Genomic DNA, 12,500 nt, shown 5'->3' on the forward strand with positions numbered 1-12,500 from the left:
AGTTTGATCGATTTTCAGAGGAAAAACCTATATGCTTGTTAACTCCTGCAGGGCAGAGCAGGGATCAAAGAGAGACACTTTCGTTTCATACATATCTATTTACAATGCCAAATGCCACTTGTATGCACATGACAAATCCGTACCCATATAAAATCGCCAATGCGCACGCACGCACGCGCGCGCACACACACACACACACACACACACACACACACACACACACACACACACACACACACACACACACACACACACACACACACACACACACACACACACACACACACACACACACACACACACACACACACACAGAGAGCAGCAGAAGCAAGCACTGACATCAGTCAGCGCGACATATCTCCAGTCCTGGCTGCATGCATGCATGCGCTCCTCCTCACCTCCTCCTCTCCTCTCCTCTCCTCTCCTCTCCTCTCCTCTCCTCTCCTAGCCTCCTCTCCTCTCCTCTCCTCTCCTCTCCTCTCCTCTCCTCTCCTCTCCTCTCCTCTCCTCTCCTCTCCTCTCCTCTCCTCTCCTCTCCTCTCCTAGCCTCCTCTCCTAGCCTCCTCTCCTAGCCTCCTCCAGCCCAGTCAGTCAGTCTCACTCACATCCAGATCCGTGCAGGACCGACGGAGCCAGTGGAGTTGTTCTCGCGGGGAACGCAGAGAGGAGAGAGAGAGGAGCGGGCAGACTGAGAGCTCCGTTTGGGTTCCTTGTTTTTTGTTTTGTTTCTTTTTGTTTTCCTGCCGGGTATAAGTTCAGTTGTGTGTGTTTTTGGTGGGGTTGTGTTGTGCTGTGTGTGTGCCTGCATGGTTCCACACAGTGCTTCTGGTGCTCCACACAATGTTGTGTTCTGTGAAGATGGAAGGACACGAGACGCCAGACTGGAGCAGCTACTACAATGACGCACAAGAGGTCGGTGCCTTTATTATGTTTAATTAGATAGATAGATAGATAGATAGATCAATCAAAACCGTGTGTTACACTCTATGAGTTATAGATCAACACCTGGAACCAAGAGACGCAGGTTCGGTGACTTTGGTGACAGTTGTTTTTATTTTGGAAACGTTTTATTTGATCCAATCTGACGTCAAAACGCGCCAGATAATGAAAATCCACCTGTGTCTTTTCTTATAGGTAGCCTACTGTAAATACTTCTATTATTAATAATTCCTGTGTCAATTGGCCACTTCAAAAACACACAAGGTGCATCTATGTTCGTGGTGTGTGTGTGTGTGTGTGTGTGTGTGTGTGTGTGTGTGTGTGTGTGTGTGTGTGTGTGTGTGTGTGTGTGTGTGTGTGTGTGTGTGTGTGTGTGTGTGTGTGTGTGTGTGTGTGTGTGAGAGAGTCTCAACAGGGGGGTTCTTTATATATTTACCATCCCAGAATAGCAACAATGATCCTGCTTCACAGAGGAATGTCGTAAATGTAAATGTGGTTTCTTTGACACACAGAGATAATTCACTTGAACTGCGTCCAATATACAAATTATAGCCAAATGATATGTGGCTTACAGCCTGACATATAAAACTGCTCCTGCATAATGCACGCAGAGGAACGTTTAGGACGGTTGGATATTTGACCTGCTATAGAGTTTGTCAAATGATTTGTTTCCCATGCGAAATAAAAGTCAAGTTTAATTCAGTTTTCTTTCTCTATTGCTTTGGAGCAGTGTTTCCCAAACATAGGGTCGCGGCCCATTTGGGGATTTTTATGGATTGGGACTCGGGAGTAAATATTAACTTGGGTTACAAATGTATTCAAACACTTTTTTCCTTTAAAAAATGTGTAAAAGTAAATAAATACCCCCCCCCCCAGATTTGTTTCTAAACTATATTAAAAACAGCGATGCAATGTGTTGTGAGCTTGAGGATGTGATGTTTTCACTATTTTTTAAACAGCAGGAGCAGGGCTTATGAGGTGATTAATTGTATTCTTGTGGCAATGACACCAAATTGCTCTTTTGGGTCTGGAGCTGAAAAAGTTGCTTTCATAGAAAAAGGAGAACAAAGCTGGACAGTGACTCAATTTGGAATAATTTATCCTGATTTAACCAAATGCATTTCCTAAACCTGCTACTGAAAGCTGTGCTGAAACCTCGTGTTGATGTTTCTACTGTGGACGTATTATCATGTATTAAATGTATTATATGCTATCTACAGCTTAATTTAGACTTATGTTTATTTAGCCCATACGTAGGCCTATCTGTTTGAGTTAGCCTACTTTCGCACATTATAAAGGGACAGCACAGCAGCAAGGGGAGTGTATTAAATTTTAATTGAATAATTAGAGGTGATTTGGAGATGATGAGTCCGTGTGAATAATAGGCCTATAATACGTCTCATTCTTTCCTTTGTTCCCAGGCTCCTCCGTCTATGATAATAGATGCCTTTATACATTAATACTACTTCTTTATTACTTTCACTTTCATTAATTAACCTATAGCTTAAATAAAACCATCAGTGTCAAATTATCCATCTGTTAACTCCAAGAATACAAATGTACGCAAATGGACCCGTATACCTCTCGGATTTAAAGTGACACCTGGAACTAATTATTATTATTAATTGTTTTACAGTTAAAAAAAAGTCATGCGTGGGACTTGTTTCCATTGTGGTCCATGTATTCCATGTATTCAATTAATCAACATAGCATAAGAAATAACACCAAAATATAATATCATCAACAAATATAAAACATTACATGTGTAGTGAGTAGAAAAACGAAATGGTTATGAACCGTTTATTTGAGCAATAATGACATAAAAAGGCGCACATAAATAATAAAACCCACCATGCTCTTTTCTTATAGCTATACAGGCCTACAGACTTTAATATCTGTTAATATCCTTCTCTTCTCAGGTGAATTGTGTCAAAATGAAGTCATTTCGAATTGGACAAACACTGGTTGTGTTCTCTCTCTCCCTCTCCCCCCCATCTCTCTCTCTCTCTCTCTCTATCTATCTCTCTCTCTCCAGGTGTATTCTCCGATGACAAACAGCGCCATGAACATGAACATGAACGGCTACATGTCCACCACCGCCAACATGAACATCAACATGTCCTCGTACTCCAACGCGGCCGGCATGGGGGGCCCCGGGGTGCCCGCCACCGCGGGGGGGCCCATGGCCGGCCTGGGCGCCGGCCTCAGCCCGTCCAACATGAGCTCCATGTCGGCGCAGCAGGCGTCCATGGGCGCCCTGAACCCCTACGGCGCCATGAGCCCCACCATGAGCCCCATGTCCTCGTACGGCCAGGGCGGCCTGACCCCGGTGACCCGGACCCACCGCGGGGGGCCGGGGGGGGACAAGGGGTCTTTCCGGCGCTCCTACCCGCACGCCAAGCCGCCCTACTCCTACATCTCCCTGATCACCATGGCCATCCAGCAGGCGCCCAGCAAGATGCTCACCCTCAGCGAGATCTACCAGTGGATCATGGACCTGTTCCCTTACTACCGGCAGAACCAGCAGCGGTGGCAGAACTCCATCCGCCACTCGCTGTCCTTCAACGACTGTTTCGTCAAGGTGTCCCGCTCGCCGGATAAGCCCGGGAAGGGCTCGTACTGGGCGCTGCACCCGGACTCTGGGAATATGTTCGAGAACGGCTGTTACCTCCGCCGACAGAAACGGTTCAAGTGCGAGAAGAAGTTGTCGCCTAGCAGCAGTAGTAGTAATAATAACAACAACAGTAAGGCGGAGGGTCGCAATAAGGAGCAGAGCGGGGCGGGGGTCTCCACCTCGTCTCCCCTCCATATCGCCGGGGAGGGCAGCGCCAACAGGCCGGCCCACATGGACGCCTCCTCCGGCCAGACGTCCAGTCCTCTGCACGGCCGCCTGCTGCTGGAGCACCGGGCGTCGGACCTCAAAGTCCCCGGCTCTCAGCTCCACTCGGCGGCGGCGGGGGTCCTGTCTCTGGGACCCCCGCCGCACTCCTCCATGGCGGCGGCGCACGACCCCCAGCAGCACCACCTGAAGGGAGACCCGCACTACTCGTTCAACCACCCGTTCTCCATCAACAACCTCATGTCGTCCTCTGAGCAGCAGCAGCATCAGCAGCACAGACTGGACCTCAAGGCCTACGAGCTGCAGTGCGGGGGCTACGGGCCTCCCGGCGGCCTGGGGCCCCTCATGGACCCCCTGGAGGCCCCCTATTACCAAGGTGTGTATGGCCGACCCGTCCTCAACACCTCCTAGTCAATAATCAACCCAAACCCCCTCTTTCTTATATAGATCATTATGTAAGATGTATTGGGGGAAGAAATCACGGGACAAAAAGAAACAAAAACACAAAAAAACTAACATTTTATTTTATTTTTGCACGCGGTGCAGTCTGGACTGTTATAGACCTACTGTAAACGGAGAATGATATTTGAGTTATTATTACTGTAAAAGTGTTATGATGACTGTATAATATTTCAAGGTGTATAAAATCGTTGCTAGCGTAATTTAAAATGATTCTTCGAGCGTGTCAAAGTGCTCTTTCTCTCTCTCTCATGTCTCTCCCTCACACTCTCTCTCTGTGTCTCTCTCTCTCTGTTATTATGCTGTCCACCATCAGTTACATTAATGTGCATGAATGAGGGGTCAGACATGCGATGAATGAGGGGACAGACAGGTGATAAATGAGGGGTCAGACAGGTATGAGGGGTCAGACAGGTGATGGACAGCAGAGCAACCAGTGTGTTCTCACATCATGGTGCCGTGGCTGGGTGTTTATTATGAAGCAGACAAACATTGACCCAGCGGTCTGTCTGAACAGCCCTATGATAGGAATAAATACATAAATACATAAATAAATAAATGACACTTTGTCTTCCTGCTGTATTTAAAGTCTTCTGGTGGCATTTATAGCCTACAAGCCGGAGAATGAGTGCTGCCTGGGGTTGATTGTTAATGTGGAGATAATGATGATGTCCATGTTTTTTGTTTTGTTTTTGTGTGTCTTTCCACTTTGTTGATTTTGATGAACTTTGCATGTTCTTTAACTTATTCTTGTTAATTTTTTCCAAATAAAACAAGAAAACGAGATTTATTCACTGTTGTATTTTTTTTAATATAGCCTATAAACGTCCTTTAATTAAAACACTATATAGGCACTTTCAAGGCCGAAACATATATGTGTAAATAGACAATATTATGTATGTATGATGTATGTATATAGGCCTATATATGTATAACTGCTATTTTAGGGGCGCGCGACACTGTCGTACGACGGGGCGTAAATTATGCATTACGCGCGATTATGGAGGCGGCAGCGCCCATGTGTTTGTGAATGGGATGTAAGAATATATATATATATATATTTTTTAAAGTGTGCAATATTATTTGAACATATTTTCTTGTTTAATTATTCGGTATTGGCCTCAAATAACTATTTTTTTCTATACTGACATTAATAACAAAGAGTTTTTTCAATTTACAACTCATATAGCCATATGTCATTATCCAAGAAAAAAGGGCATAAATAAGGCTTTTTTAATTCATACTTTTGTATTAAATGTGTTTTTGAACAGCTATATATAGTTGTGACTAAATCTCCATCAATATCTGACTGTGGGAATTAATAGGCCTACACGATGGAGTGCGTTTCCTCTGACCCGTGTTTGTGTGCGTGATGAATGGGCCAGGCCACGGCCACATCTAACAGTAATAGGCTAATAATGATAATAATAACAATAACAACAATAACACGACCGCAAAGCCCTCGTTATGTCCACAGACAGAGGCGGATAAAAGGTAGAAGGATTTAAAACACTAATGCGTGTAAAACCTCCACGCATTAACGTTTTAATGCGGCTGAACCTCGACAGATTTCACTTTGATCGTGGGTATTTTGCGGACACGCATTTTGGCCCAAGAAGCGTGAAATGTGTATAATTATCATGTATAATATAAGCCTGACGGACCGGCTGCAGGCTGCAGAGAGAGAGAGTTATACTCGGCCTTAATTCACGTGGAATCGATGGCACGGCGGGCTCTCATTAAGACATGCCTATTAACATAATTAATATTAGCCTAGAGCTGTTTACTATTTACACTACATTTTTTTAATGCAATATTAATATTAATAAAATATTATTAGTACAATGTTATTATATTATGATTTACTGTGAAGTCCTGCGCGTTAATGAACGAGGGTCCATTTGGTTACATTTGGACACTCTCAGACACTCAATAGGCTAATCAATAAAAGGTCTACTTTTTTATTTCAAATACAACTTTTATATCTATTAACTTAACAAAACTGAATTTGTTAATATTAGCTTTAACTGATTATCAACCATGGCCTGGCCATGAATATAGGCTACGTTTTACAAATATCGCCTCATGAAATAATGCTGTTCCTCTTTCAGTAGAGTATTTTCTTGTTTGGTTATATCTTAATTTAATTTAATTAAAAACAATACAGAGACGTGCATTCCTCTAAGGTTGGCGATGATGATTAATCAAAGTTCAAGCTATACAGGCACATTTAAAATCTAAACGTGTAAATAAGAGTTTATTAAAGAATGTAACAACTCATTAATAATCCCGAACGCCTCATATAATAAATAATACACGCGTTTTCAAGGGTTATTATAAACATGCCCCCCCCCTGCACACACACACACACACACACACACACACACACACACACACACACACACACACACACACACACACACACACACACACACACACACACACACACACACACACACACACACACACACACACACACACACACCATGATAGCAATAACAGGTGAAAACAATAAATTATTTGATGTGTGAATTTGCTCAGAGACACACAGAGCAGACAGTATAGGCTACAGGCCGGTATCAATCTCACCGGCCCATTCGGATGCTATCAATGCATTGAATGGTACTGTGTGGTAATGGTACACGTGGGGTCCGGGGACCCCCAGGGGTCCTTGGGGGGGGGGGGTACCAGGGGGGTCCCCAGCAAAATTAGTTAGAATCATTTGAACCACTTTAACCATATTTTATTTGGGCTATTCAAAAATAGCAGATTTACAAGCTCATAGCACTGCACTCTTGTAGATCTGCTATTTTTTTTTAATCCCTGGCACAAAAATATGTTTGAGATAGGGGGTCCGTAGCGAAATACATATCATTTTGGGGGTCCTTGACATGAAAAAGTTTGAGGACCACTGCTTTGTACTGATCAAATCTAATCATCTTTGTTCCATTTCCACTTCATTTCACATTCTCATTTTGTCAGAGAGGAGATCAGCTTTCTTCCCTTATTGCCATGTGACCTGCTCAATTGACCAGACACTCTGATGTCTTTATTGAGGATGGACTCAGACACATCTGCGGCATTTGGCGACAAAACAATGCAGAAGGCTGTTGATAATGAATCTGATAATGCATCCAGACTACAGCCTTTAGGCCTATAGATTACAGCCCTGATAGTCTATAGCCCTGCATGGTATAGGCTATACAATACATATATTAAAAAAAAGAGAAGAAAATACTTTGAGAGTTAAATTAACAATCCATATTTGACTATGTGTAGACTATTAGGTCTAGTATAAAGGCTATAGGCCCAGTATAAAGGCTATGGGCCCGGTAAATGCTGTATAGGCCCGGTATAAAAACCACATAACCACGTAAAGGCAATAGGCCCATTATAAAGTCTATAGGCCCGATATAAAGGCTATATGCCCAGTATGAAGGCTATCAGAATCAGAATCATCTTTGTTGTCACATGACAGGTTTAATTCATTTTATGCCCGACATGAAGACTAAAGGCCCGGTATAAAGGCTACACTAGGTCAAGGCCTATAGTCTTTATATTGTATAAAGGCTATAATATAGCATATCAATGCATTCTAACTCCCAGCTCATCATTGTGATGCTCGGTCATGTACAGTACCTTTTGCCTCCGATGCTGAGGATGCCCTTTCACAGCATGTTGAGGACCATTATTATCGGTAAGCAAACTGAACGGTGCTGAGTTTGGCAGACGTGGGTATTGCACGGCTCATCGGGTGCACCTCACAGGCTCAAGTGCACTTCTGACGGCACGCCTGTCTTGTTGTCAATGTTTGTAACTTGTGTTCAATGTTTTTAATGTCTATATAATCCGTATTCTAAATCACGTCTGCATTCCATCGTCAGTCACACGACAACACAGCCAATATGATGCTAAAGGGGAACCCGGGGTGTTGACCCAGATGCTAAGGGGTCCTCCTGACCAAACATCCTTATGTGATGTGTTGGGAGTGAGTTGGGTGTCTATAGACTGTAAAGTAGATTATAGACCTGGTATATAGACTGTAGTCTTGGTATTAGTCTGTCAACACAGAATGTTGACTCACATAATTTTGCATCCGCCTAAGAGTCTGTACATCAGAAGCGCTGAAAATCCAAATAAACTACAACGGATGAGGACGAGTTGTCTAGCTTGAGGGGCTATAACTCAGTGTAGAAGACTACTATATGTCTACTTGAAATGTAAACTGTTGACCTGGTATATAGATAGACTAGTCTTGCCATATTGATTTTTGTCTGACATATTACATTATAGAGTAACCTATAACAGTAGTATATACTATATTCATATATTGCGGTAATGATGATTTCTACAGATTATGCACCACTTGATATGATAACGTCTAGAAGAGGTTTTGGGGTTTCAAGCCTGTCTCTCTCACAGACAGACAGACAGACAGACAGACAGACAGACAGACACACAGACACACACACACACACACACACACACACACACACACACACACACACACACACTCGCAGTACATCACTAACCAAGACACCTTGACATCAATATCTCAACTGAAACCTGTTTGTAATGTTAATGTTGTATTATTCATATAGATGTGGTGGTGTGATGGTTGTGCTGTGCCTAAAGGTAATGTTTTTTATCATTCCCATAACTCACCAATGCATTGTATGTAAATTTGTAGGTCTGGTGAACAGAAAGCTCTTCTAATGTTTATGAGCTGATGACCTTTATGTTATACCGTCTGTTTATTCATCCATAAATATCGACATCCATACCACTTGAACCCCAGCATCTCAATTCTGGGGGGAACATTAACCTAGAATAGCCTAGAATATATATATAGATAGAATAACCAAGAATATCTTTGGCGAAGAGATTTGGTGCCGATGGGAAAAAGCAATCCAACAGTTGTAACTATGTGAACCCCCACTTCACCTTGGGGTGGACATTCGGAAAAGATAGCCCATCTCAAGTTATAGACCGATATAGGCCTACAGACCTACACAAGCTATAGAACTATATAGGGTTTAAAGTGATTAAACTGAGGGATTTAATAAATATTGACATAGAATAGGGCAGTATTTTCTTGAAATACATCTTTGACTCAGTCTGTCGGTGCAGCAATTAAATTATAATAATGAATAAAACAGGAATCCATGTCTGGTTAGAGACGGCTGATATTTTATCCTCGTGGATAAAGTTTTATGACATTGAAAATAATAGATTCATTACACAGGTTAGATACATAATTGACTCCCAAGCAAACAAAAACAACATAGGGCCTCATAATTAGTGCAGTGTATCCTCGTCTTTATGACGGGTTAAATATCAGTTTATTAAATATCTTAACAGTTTATTCCAACAGGCCTCAGCTCTTCAATGAATGAGTGTGTGTGTGTGTGCGCTCATGTGTGCGTGTTTGTTCATGTGTGTGTGTGTGTGTGTGTGTGTGTGTGTGTCGGGGTAATGTGTGACATATGTTCGCTGCAGGGCGGCGACTGGCCCTCATTTTGGGGCTCCTTATGGACACAGATCTCGACGACAATGGGTCGGACCCTCCTACATCAAAAGCGGCCATCAGTGGACCCTCTCTCCGCCTCCTTTCTCCGTGCTCTTTCTTCTCCTCTTTCTTCCCCTCTCCCTTTCATTGCGGTGGCTGATAAAGAGGCAGTGCCGAGGCGGGGCCCTAATGCCTTTTGATGGGGATAGAATTAATTATCTCCAATAACACGCCGATTGTGCTCAGCCAACGAAAAGAGCAAAGTAAAACCCCTTCAGAATCAGAGGGAGAGAGAGAGAGAGAGAGAGAGAGTGAGAGAGAGAGAGAGAGATGCCAAATTTATGCTCCGTTGTATGACGGTGTCACGCACCTAAATTAGCCCGATATACAAGCTCACAAAGCGCCGCATCTGTGACGCTTTGTGAGCTTGTATATCGGTTAATTTAGGCGCACGACACCGTCATGTGACAAAGTATAAATTGGGCTGGAGAGGTAGAGAGAGAGAGATTGAGGGGAGGTAGAAGAGAAGTGGGGGGGGGGGGGGGGATTCGTTTTTCAAAGGGCCAGCACTGAGGGAGAGAAAGAAAGGAAGAGAAAAAGACAGAGAGATTTTCTATTTCGGATCAGCTTTAAGAAGCAGCTGCTTTCTTTTTCCCATCAAAAATTATACGGAAGAAGTTTATTAAGTCTTTGTGTGTCTCTAATATGAGGTTGGGTGGTCCTGATAGAGCCTGGGGCCCTCCGCGGCCCTCTCTAGGGGCCGTCTACAGGGCCCTCCGCGGCCCTCTCTAGGGGCCTTACAGAGGGCCCTCCGCGGCACTCATGGGGCCAGACGGGAAGGAGAGCCAACGTCCGTTAATAACAATAATCATATGATTAGCTTTACTTGTTTAGCACATTCATACACGGAATGTGGTGATTCTCAATATACAAATATAGAAATGGACAAATGAACTATTAGCCTACTGTATGTTTAGATAGATAGCTAGGTATGCTATTAATATACATGCTTGTTATGCTTATGCCTACAACTTAAACAAGCAGATTATGTCTACCTGCTATTCTAATTTAATTATGTTTTTCCTCATTCTATTTATTAGAGCATTTATCCTGGGGTTTGTTGACTAGGGGGTTCATGCTGTTGACTCTGATCTGGCTCGTTGTAAGTCGCTCTGGATAAAAGCGTCTGCTAAATGCCTAAATTGTAAATTATGCATACATAGGAGATTAATATGTTCAACACTGTTAACATCAGTTAGAGAGAGAGAGAGAGAGAGAGAGAGAGAGAGAGAGATGGAGAGAGAGACACAGACAGACAGAGAGAGACACAGACAGACAGACAAATAGACAGACAGACAGACAGAGAGAGAGAGAGAGAGCGAAAGAGAGAGCGCTAGAGCTTGTGGCACTGGCAAGTATTAGCTTGCTAGTTTGGAGTTAGCTCAGCAGACTGAACTAAAAGTCTGCAGCCATTAAAATAATGTTTCAGTTGATTTAAGTAAAAGTTCTTTCTCACGCACACGCACACACACACACACACAAAGGAGCATGGTGTTGTGTCATGTGTAGCTTGACATTACTGCTTTCACATACGCTGTCTATACACGGTATACCGTATATCGTCTCTGTCGGGCAGAAACCTCATAAGTCCAAAACTGTTACTTTTCAGAATTCAAATTCAAAAATAGCAGATCGACAAGCTCGAGCTTGTAGATCTGCTATTTTTTATACTTTTGTGTGACGCTGTAGTATGATCAAGTAGGGCATTAATTTACGAAAAAAATATCTTTTTACAAAGCCTACCATGGTTGGATTGGTTTTCAATCAGTACGTTATGAAAATCAATGTGCAGAGACTATAGAACAGACTTAATATAACTGCATACTATAGTATTTTATGTAAAAAACATGTTATTATTGCTTTTTATTCCACATTTTATTGCAGATTTATATGAAAACTCTGGCTCCTGGAAAAACGATTGATTTACCAATACAATTTAAACGTTCAAATCATGACTTAAGAACAATTAAGTTTTTGGTCAAAATGTATTCAGTTAGCCAGCCAGTTAGATCTTTCTGACATTTTAATGACTTCGTAGAAAATGTAAATGTGCACAAAATCTAACAGGAACCTGTTCTGTTCATGTTAGGAATTATGACGTATTGATGCTGGCATGATCTTTTAAAGTATTCATCTATTTGTGAAACATTTCTGAAAATCTTTAAAAAAAAATGTTAAAGCGGAACTATGTAACTTTCTTTTTAATGAATAAAATGTAATTATTTCCATTCTGTAGGGTAGAGTATGTTAATACAATATAACTTATACTATTGGGGTGGTTGTGTTTTGTGTCCCTGCTCTTCTATTGAGACATTTAGATCGTGTCAAAGGTCATGTCTCACCTAGACACAGGATCTGACACGAATTTTGACCTGATGGTCAAGATTCAATTTATCCCCTGAGCAAGCAGGCAGGCTCTATTAGCTCAATGGTAAAAATGTCAGCACTTGTGCAGGAAGCCAGGTTCAGGGTAGAAGAGGAAAATTACATGTGCAGCTTTAGGCGTTGAAATGTTGAAATCATATTTTCAGAAATTTGTTGGTCAATCATTTCCCACGATTTCATGTAAAATTCAAATCAATGTGAGCCGGCTAGCTATCCATAGCATCAAGTGCTATCCAGGTAAGGCTAAATGAAGCCCCCCCAACACAATCACACGCACACACCTATATGATTGTGTGTGTAAAAAAAAAA

At 42.4% G+C, this 12,500-nt stretch overlaps 1 protein-coding gene across 1 annotated transcript; it reads left to right on the top strand.

Moving 5' to 3' along the window:
- Window positions 1-840: 840 nt before the first annotated feature.
- Window positions 841-4,189, top strand: foxa1 (forkhead box A1; the record flags this gene model as incomplete). Its single annotated transcript, XM_080413420.1, has 2 exons — window positions 841-912; window positions 2,975-4,189. The coding sequence occupies 2 exons, from the start codon at window positions 841-843 to the stop codon at window positions 4,187-4,189; spliced, it is 1,287 nt and encodes a 428-aa protein (XP_080269546.1).
- Window positions 4,190-12,500: the final 8,311 nt, after the last annotated feature.

Source organism: Gymnoscopelus braueri (genome assembly GCF_963280865.1).
Source record: "Gymnoscopelus braueri genome assembly, chromosome: 19".
Taxonomy (NCBI): domain Eukaryota; kingdom Metazoa; phylum Chordata; class Actinopteri; order Myctophiformes; family Myctophidae; genus Gymnoscopelus; species Gymnoscopelus braueri.